This window comes from Orycteropus afer, unplaced genomic scaffold, assembly GCF_000298275.1.
Source record: "Orycteropus afer afer isolate SDZICR_OR568_19922 unplaced genomic scaffold, OryAfe1.0 scaffold00447, whole genome shotgun sequence".
In the NCBI taxonomy this organism is placed as follows: Eukaryota; Metazoa; Chordata; class Mammalia; order Tubulidentata; family Orycteropodidae; genus Orycteropus; species Orycteropus afer.
In genome coordinates, this window is record NW_006922034.1 from 1,307,947 (window position 1) to 1,317,781 (window position 9,835).

Below are 9,835 nucleotides of genomic sequence, written 5' to 3' on the forward strand. Positions count from 1 at the left end.
CTGAATGCCTTAACTGCCTAACAATATACATAACAATTAATGTCAGAAATACAAACAGTTCTAAGTATAGCTAGATTTATTGAATACTTACTATATACTAGGTACTGTATTAGGCATTTTGCATATACTATTTAATCTTCACCACAGTCTGGAGATGTCAGATATTATAATCATCCCAACTAAAAAATGATTAAAAAATAATTTTTGTATTTGGTTGTATAATGAAGTGAATTCCTACCTCCCACCCCCAATGAATCACCATGAAGAACTTCTTATCCTTATTTTTCAGATGAGGAAACAGATTCAGAGAGGTCAGATAACTTGCCAAAGGTCTCAGAGCTAGTTGAACCCAGTGGGTCTTTGTTCAGAAACAAAGGTGATGCTTTGTTAAGAAACCACTATATTATACTGACCTCTTATTTTGTGTGCCCTGTTTTCTGCCCAGGGTTAAACACATTTGAAATAGTGAGCATCTTTCAGGGTATTAAACATTCTACCTACTCCTTTCTTTGCTTAGACCTCTGTTCAAAAGTCTCTTTCCCTGGAGCTATAACATAATAAGGGAGAATATTTAACAAGTAAGTCTCTTTAACTTGTGTGTGTGAACTGTGGAGGAGATATGATAGCTGTAACATTATGCATTGTTCATAACACTTTGGATATCCAGCAGATGTGATTGTTTCTTCTGTGTTTCTCCTTTAAAAGCTATGACCATTTTTTTTTCTATCCTGAACTGCCCCAGTCATCCTTGTCTCCCAGATGTAACCAGTATAGTCCATTCTTTGCCAATAAGCTGATACACAAAACTTGGACAATTCTTCCCCTAATGGTAGTCCAGGGAAACCTGTAAATTATACTGAGTCATATTTATGCAAAACCAAAACCAAACTCACTGCCATCGAGTTGATTCCAACTCACAGCAACCCCCTTTGGTTTTTTGAGGCAGTAAATCTTTACAGAAGTAGATTGCCCAGTCTTCCTTGCACAGAGTGGCTGGTGGGCTTGAACCACAAACCTTTTGGTTAGCAGTCAAATGTCTTAGGCATTACTCCATCAGAGCTCCTTGTATTTCTACAGGGAATATGAATTTTGACGAGCCATATACCTGAATCTGTAGAATGCTGGGGTCAGTACCATATGGGATTGATGCCAAAGCAGATCAGACATGTCTGCTGATGTGAAGTTATTGAATACATATCTTTTGATGCCCATTCATTTAAATCAACCAACATTTATTGAGCATCTATTATCTATTCATTTAGACCCTTGGAATAAAGTAGTGAACAAGAGCAATAAAGTGTTTGCCCTCATGAGCTTATATTTACCAAATAAACAAATGATGGAAATAATTTGTTAAAAGAAGTTAAAAGTAATAACTGTTAATAAGAAAATTAAAAAAAAGGGCAATAGGGCAGAAGAGAGATGGGGAGTTGAACAGCTTTAGATTGGGTGATCAGAGAAGGCATTTCAGGATATAACTTTTGAGCTTATATTTGATTAATAAAAGAACGTTTAGAAGATCTTGGAAAATGCCAGTGTGGCTTCACCATAATGAGTGAAGGGGAGAGTGTTATGAAGGGCCAGATTACACAGGGCCTTGAAGGATGCAAGGAGACTGAAGAATTGAAGTCAAGGAGCCTGAAATGATTGAGCCACACTTTACCCTCCTTGTTTATGACTTTTATTTATTTTTTTAATTCTAGTAGCTTTAGCTTCATGGTTTTTAAGGAGGCTGCCAAATATCTGACAAAATCATGAAAGTTTCTCTCTATCATTTGACCACCAGTGGGCATATTGTATGCCTTTTGGACTCTGAGAGTCCATATTGAGGAAGATAGAAAAGTGAGCGCTCATAAGCTTCGTTGTGTAACAAAGTTGCATCTGATCGTTAAAATAGGAGCACTTTGGTAGTGTCCTTCTCAGATGACACAGGCGTGGGCTTCATCAGGAGTGCTTGCCAGTAATTAACTTCACTAGAAATCTAAGTAAAAGTCATTCTTATTAACTTAGTTTGTAAACCCAATGGACAGCAGCCAGCTAGACTCATGTTTCTCATGTCTGGTATGTTGGGCAATTTCAGTGAATGAGTATTAAATAATATAAATAGTAACCTTCATTTGGAGCCATCTTGAAACTTCTGGTTGGTATACTAATCCCATTTGTCAGGGCTGTCATCACTGTGGTTGTTAAAATACTTGGTTTTGAACAATATTTTTGACAGCAGGTATCTCTTAAAGTTTAGGGTAGATGTGGTCCTGAAATGTCCTCCATAAAGTAAGATTAAATACTCCCACCAAGCTTTACAGTTGAGTTTCTTCTTAATCTTACCAGGCTACTTCTGAACTCTTCCTCACACTTTGCTTTATTTATTTATTTATTTATTTTGACTGGGTGGTATCTTTTGGAGTCCATAGAGGGTAGAGCAGGTGAGGACAGAGTAGGGCAAGGAAGGACAGGGTAGAAAAGGAAAAAAATCATGAAGTACATAGGAACATGATGGTAGAATTTCATTTCATAAATACCATTAGGTAATGAGTTAGCTAATTAATATTCAACTTCTGAAGTGGCCTTATGGTAAAACTCAATGCTGAAATTCTTTTATAATGCTAGTGTTGGTAGATAAAATTAATCTAGACTGACCACACTCTACTACAATTTGTTCTTTATGGGAGCCTAGATTTGACTTCTGGGAAATCTCAGTAAGCACCTAAAAAAGTTTTGTTAATTAATAGGTATCATCTGCATGTTTATTTAGTTTTAAATGATACAGCCCATAAAAGGAAATCGTGGTTTAGGAACCAATGGTAAAACGAAACAACCCGTGGAATACCTGTTACAGGACTGGTCACAACGACAGAACAGAAATGAATATAGCCCTGGTTATAGAGACATTCTCATTGGTTTTCACTATCAGATTATCAATGTAGCAATATTTATGATAGGGAAAGAAGTCTGACCATCTTACAGTCCAGAGATGGGTACAGCTGCTCTGTGTGGCTGTCTCATGCATTTTGTTTCCTATCTTCCTGTAAGTTGAAGTAGAAAACAGCTGTGTGTTCTTCTGATGTTTCTGATTTCTAGGCAAGGTCCTAAATGGAAAAGTCAATACTCTTGAAATATATAGAGTACAAACAAAGTTGTAAACACACAATAAAGCCGTTTTGCTATTTCTCTGTTCCTACAGAAACTCAACATATTGCATGAAGGTGTCAATGTCCTTGACTGTGGCAGAGAATGAATCAGGCCTGTGCTACAATAGCAGGATCCGCTATTTAGAAAAATCTGAAGTCACTAAAAGAAAGGAGATCTCCTGCCCAGACATGGATGACTTTAAAAAGTCCGATCAGGAGCCTGATGTTGTGTGGTACAAGGTAACTCAGCATGCTGTCAAATGAGGGTTCTTTTTTTTTCCCCCTCAATCAATAGCTGGTTTGGGGGTAGGGAAAAAGAGAGGTCTTATTTCTAGGTTTTTTTTTTTTTTTTTTGTATTCGCTATTTCATTCAGAAGAATCAACAAATCCACACCTAAATAACTCAGGGCTTTGACTGCTCTTTGACACTTATTTTCATACATTTCCATCAGCAGCTGTCAGAAGCAATCTGACCCTTCCAATCCAGCTGCTAAAAAGAAATAAAATCTCCCTCCTCCGTAACTCATGAGAACAAAACAGAAGCACGGTGAAGATTTAAATAAGACATGAAAGAAATAATTTTGGGACATAAAAATATTTATTGTTGGGAACAAAGACATCATTACAAGGAGTAGTACTTGCAAAGAATGACAACCATTATCACAGTCTGCATTGTGAGAACCATTGCAGTAAATGTAGGGAGAGAAATGGGCCCAGAACAGATGTGTGAACACCACTAAGATTCAGTTTAGCTGGAAATAAGCTGAAGTCAAAGTTTAAACAGAAATTAAGGGACTGTTTACAGAGATATGAGTAGAGTTAAAGGAATCAACAAAGGAGATGTTCATCAGCAGCCCTAGGCCTGCAGTGATAAGGGAAGGAACACTGTGCCTGGAACCTGGCAAGAGTGAAGGCTGACTGTCAGGAGCAGGGTTCTGGCAGAATCTACGGCCTTAGAGGAACAAAACCACTGTTCGACTCAGATACAGAGGGAGTGCGTGAGATAAATACCCTAACCCCTCTTAACTCCTGCATTCCAAACTCCTGCTAGTGTCTCCCTCTACCCCTTTTTTGAATCCAAGTGAAAGCCAGAGACTAAAGAGACCAGATGATAGAATCAATAATGTTCAGCTTCCCTGGGATAGAGAAGGGCAAAAAAGGGTGGAGAATGGATCTAGGTGAGGAAATAAAGATTAAAAACAAAACCTTCCTTCTGCCATATTCTGTCTGCTACCTTGGAGCCCCATAGTCCTATAGCAGCACTGAGCACCCCCTGGAAGCTCCGAGTCATAGCTGTACAGTTGCATATGTGATGCCTAGAGGTGACCAAGGAAGCTTTCTGCACAGTTGCTATGTGCATTGTTGGGACCAAACACCTGTTATAAAAGGTGGAGCAGGTTGTATGTATATGATCTGACCGACCCTCAGTTCCCAGGGAAGTCTAAACTGTAACTCCCACAACTGTCATGTGCTTTTTTCAATTTGGAAGCCTCTCCATCTTCACACTTGGGGAAATCCACCAATAGCCACCAAAGGCATGTTCTGAAATAGGACAACATCCAAATCTCCAGGTAAATTCTCCTCCCATTTTTCTTTCCTTAATGAAGACAATGTTATCCCCCAAAAAAGGAGCATAATGTACATAATGCACAAACATAAGATATGCATAATTTACTGGGATCCTTCATGCTGTCATCAACCTATTTATGTAGGAGTTTACTATGTGCCATTCACTGTACTAAGTTTGTTCTGTACCTTATCTCATTTATGTCTCAATGTAACGCTGAGAGATGGGCACTATTACCCTTTTGGGTAGTGAAACAACTGAGGCTTAGAGAAATTTAGAAAATTGCCTGAAGTCACACAGCTAACAAAACTAGGTTTTTAATTCAAGGTAGTCTGATTCTAGAGTTCATTTTCTTTCTTTCTTTCTTTTTATCTCTCTCTCTGTCTCTGTCTCTCCTTCCTTTCTTCCATCCTTTCTCCTGCCCTCCCTCCCTTCCTTCTTCATTTTTCTTGTGCTGTAGGTGCAAATTTACAAAGTCCATTTCTTAATCACTATCCTCTGCTACAATGTGCTAAACTCAGCCATGATCCTAGGCATTTCTTTAAGATGCAGTGCTAAAGCAGAGGAGCCATGCAAAAAATAGAGTAGGAAGGCTTTATTTCAATTTATAGTTGAGAAGACTAAGGATCGGAGAGGGGAGGTTGACTTACTGATGAAATTTTTTCTTCTCTCCTGACATCTCTGGACATTACTATCATCGTTATATATTAATTTACTCCATGGGAAATACTAATCCTCACTCTTTCTTGAAATGGATCAACAATGGTGAATGAAAAGACTTTTCCAACTCTGCCTGGATAATAATATTTAATAATTCTAAAACTTTCTACAACTGATAATTGTAATTAGAGTAATAACATTTATTGGATACCTACTATATATCAATCTCTGTATGAAGTGCTTGGGTAGTTAAATCAATCATTAAAACTACCATATGAGATGAGTAGTAGTATTATCTCCCTTTTATTGAAGTGATGAGATTCAGAGAAGTTAAGCAACTGAGTAAAAGTTACACATTTAGACAGTGATTCAAACATCAACATGGCTACCGGGCCCACACTCTTAGCCACTACTTCATACTAATGGATCTTGATAATAAGCCAGAACCAAGAAGTAAAGAACTCCTGAAGCTCACAAAGTTTGAAATAAACCCCTGGGGAAAAAAATGTATTGTTGTATTAGAAAAATATTTTCTAGTCAGTAGTGGATAACCTGCCCTGACCACTGTGCAGTCTCTGCCTTCTCTACCAGTGATTTGGCTATGGTTTCAGCAATGCAAAAAGGAGCACAACTTGTCCAGAGTGCACATGGAAAGGTAGAAATGTACAATGTCTTATCTCTAGTGTTTTAGCAGCGAAAAGTATTTTTATTACTTGATGCTTTTTCTAGTCATCTTTTCAAATATGTGTAATCTTTAAATGGTTACTTTTCCATCCATCTCTGTCTTCTACTTGCTCTTTAATCATTTTGTACCCCTCTAACCTGTTCTGGTTCTAACCTGTTGGGAGCTCTGGTAGCATAGTGGCTAAGTCACTTGCCTGCTAACCAGAAGGCTGACGGTTCAAACCCACCAGCCACTCCTCGGAAGGAAGGTTGGGCAATCCTACTTCCGTAGCGATACTGCCTCGGAAACCCAAGGAGGGGTCGCTATGAGTTGGGGCCGACTCGACGGCACATAACAACAACAACAACAACAACCTGTTCTGGGTTTTACAGCCTGTCTGAGATATATTATGGTAGGCCTCCGATCACTATCATTCCATGCTTGTATATAGTCACTGCTGGAAATGAAGGTGCAGCTATATCAGGTGGCACTGGGGCATGTTTATAAAGATGGCTGAGTAAGTCCATTCTCATGGTTCTTGGAATTCAAGGGATATGAGGAAGGGGGCTGTACCTCCTTTATCTCAACACTATCAGTTACCCAAACAAGATGAGGAGAGAAGTTATGCTGTTAATAGTTCCTCCTGACACTACGTGAAAGGGAGGGTGAGATATTACAACACAAGATTCAATTATGATGATGTTTTTAGAAACATTTTAGAAATGAGAGATAAAGATTATTTTCTTTGTCGAAGAAAAACACTAGAATATCTTCATTGTTCACTGAGCACATTATTGTCATAAGAGTTGAGTCCTTTTACTCCACTTCTAAGCCTAACTGCAATAGGACATCAGCAAAGAAAACACAAATATGTATTTTACAGTAAAACGCTAATTAATTGATGTGATTTGTTACCTCAGTTGGTAGAAAGGCAAGTGTTAATGAGGCCAAGTTTGACTTCTCTTTTTATTTCTGCAACTATCTCAATTTCCGTTGTCCACTTTGTGTTATACATGAGATGGGTCAGAGCTTGATGGTTGGTTCCATGCAAATTCATTCATTCATTTGTATAACTTTTCATTTATTAAACATATATATATGTATCAGGTGCCTACCATGTGGTAGGCACCATGCTAGGAAGTAGGGATAGTGACATGACCAAAATAAATACATTTCCTTCTTCTCTTGGAAGGAGATACATATATAAACAGCTTATTCTCAATACTCTAGGAAGGAGTTACATAAAATTAAACATCTAAAGAACAGGTCCTACTTTTAATCAACATCATCTTTGTATCAAGTATGGGGCAGCAGATACAGGTGTGTTGTTAGCCATTGATAGACATGAGCATCTTTGCAAAGAAAAATTTCACGTCGAAATAGGATCAGTTAATATTTGCACGGTACATAACAGTTGACAGCAAACTTTCCCAAATATTGTCATATTATAGCACACTTAGAAATGATAATATGGCGCATTGAGGTGAGGGAATGGCCTGCTCTGAGGGCATTGGCTGCTTCAGTCCTCTCCAGACTTTTTAGGGCTGAGGAGAAAGGAGAGCAATGTGTCTGTATATCTGTAACCTCCACAAAGCAACCCAGAGTGCTATGGCCCACTGGTTTGGAAACTGTGGTCTAATTTTCCATAAAATTTGTCATACAATTCTTATCTACAGATTACTGACAAAGCCAATCCTGGTTATCCTTATATTGCAAGAAGTGTGTGGAAATGGGTTTATCTCCTCTGAACTTTATCAGGTAACAAAAAGAGGTGAGGCCACTTATGGTGGCCATTATCTTTTTACAATTAAGGAAAATAACTTATAGAGGGTCACTTAGCTAACAATGGCCAATTGAGGATTCGAACCTTGAACTCCTGGTTTCTAATGAATGTTCTTCAAATAACACCATCCTCATTGCTCTGGTAAATGCATATCTTATGCACTTATGATACACCCACATTACTGATAACAACAGAATGTGCTCTCAAAATTGTAACTTTGGAAATAATCCTGAAATCCTTCCTAAGGTTCCTTAATGACTCAAAGTGTCCAAACAGACTCAAATGACCAAAAAAGAGAGATTTTCTCAAAATCAAACTGGATCTAAGTAGAAGGAATTATATATAATATCATAGGGCCCATCTAGCACAACTCATTCCTCTTATACACAAGGAAACTGAAACCCAAAGAGGTAAGTGACTTGCTTAAATTTAATGAATTCCCTCTTTTTTATTGTGGCAAATATATATATTAAGTTTTTTCCAACTCAACAATTTTTACACGTACAATTCCGTGAGATTGATTATACCCATCATGTTGTGCCACCATCACCACAGTGTTTTTCCAGATTGTTCTATTACCATTAACAGAGTCTCAGTGCCTCCTAAGTAATGACTCCCTCTTGCCCTCTCCTATCCCAGATAACCACTAACAAACTTTTGTCCCTATACATTTGCCTTTTTCATATAAGTGGGATCATATACTATTTGTCTTTTCATATCTGACTTATTTCACTCAGCATAATGTTTTCAAAGTTCATTCATGTTGTAGCATGTATCAAGACTTCATTTCTCCTTACGGCTGAGTAGTATTCCATTGTATATATATACACATTTTGTTTATGCATTCATCTGTTGAATTGAGGTTGCGTCTACCTTTTGGGTATTGTGAATAGTGCTACAATGAACATCGGTATATAGATTTCTGTTTGTGTTCTTGCTTTCAATTCTTTTGGATATATATCTGACATTGGAATTGCTGGGTCACGAGTAGTTCTTTGTTCAACTTTTTGAGGAATTCTCCTTTCTCTTTTGATATTTACTGAGTTTTACAAAAGATTGCAATCACTCAGAAAGAAGTAAAGATACATATGTATGTATGTATGAACCATGACCATATTGACAATTGCAACAATATAGAAGAGTATAACATCAGTTGTCTCTTTTCTCACTCCATTCATTTTCACTATCTAAGGTCATTAATGTTACTTATTTGTTATATCCTTCCACATTTTCCTCTATGCTAATATTATTTGCTAAAATATACATCATATTTTACATACACACACATATATTTTCTCTTGGTTCTTTTTTTTAAAGATAAAAATGCAAGCATATTATCCATATAATTTGTCAGCATTCCATATCACATGCACACTAATCATGAACATCCTCCCATGTCAATAATATAATTCATTTTTTGATAGCTATATAATATTTGAGAGGGTGTAAATACCTTATTTTATTCAAACATTCTCTTAGTGATGGATCATTTTTTTATCGTTTTTTTTTTTTTAAATAATCACAGTGTTGCGATAAACATCCTTATAAACATACATATGTACTTACATCCATAATATACAAGACAGGAGTACTCTGTCACTACTATCATTGAGCATTGTGCTGGAGGTTCTAGCTGATGCAGTAAAAAATCAAATGACAGGTACTATATAAATATTAATTTTCAGATGATATGATTGAGTAACTAACTATAAAAGCCAAGAGATTCAAAACAACAAAAAAATAGAACTAATGAGCGAATTTCATTAAGGTAGTTTAATAAAAATATACAGAAAATTTAGTACTTTTGGTATTGCAATAATAATCAATTAAGTATGTAAAAGAAAAAATCCCATTTGCATTGACAGCAAACTATAAAACTTTTCAAGACATCTAACAAGGATGGGGAGAGACTTCTATAAAATATAATCTTACCACACCCATTTCTGATCAAAACTCTCAGCAAAATAGGAATAGAAGGGACATTCCTCAACATAATAAAGGGCATTTATGCAAAACCAACAGCCAATATT

General features: G+C 36.9%; 1 protein-coding gene across 1 annotated transcript in view; it reads left to right on the top strand.

The window, feature by feature from the left end:
* Nucleotides 1–2,493: 2,493 nt before the first annotated feature.
* IL1RAPL2 (interleukin 1 receptor accessory protein like 2) overlaps nucleotides 2,494–9,835 on the top strand; it is an 809,088-nt gene continuing 801,746 nt past the window's right edge. Inside the window, exons 1-2 of the mRNA XM_007954221.1 lie at nucleotides 2,494–2,528; nucleotides 3,185–3,371. Coding sequence (XP_007952412.1) covers nucleotides 2,494–2,528; nucleotides 3,185–3,371 — 222 coding nt within the window. The remainder of the gene's footprint in view (nucleotides 2,529–3,184; nucleotides 3,372–9,835) is intronic.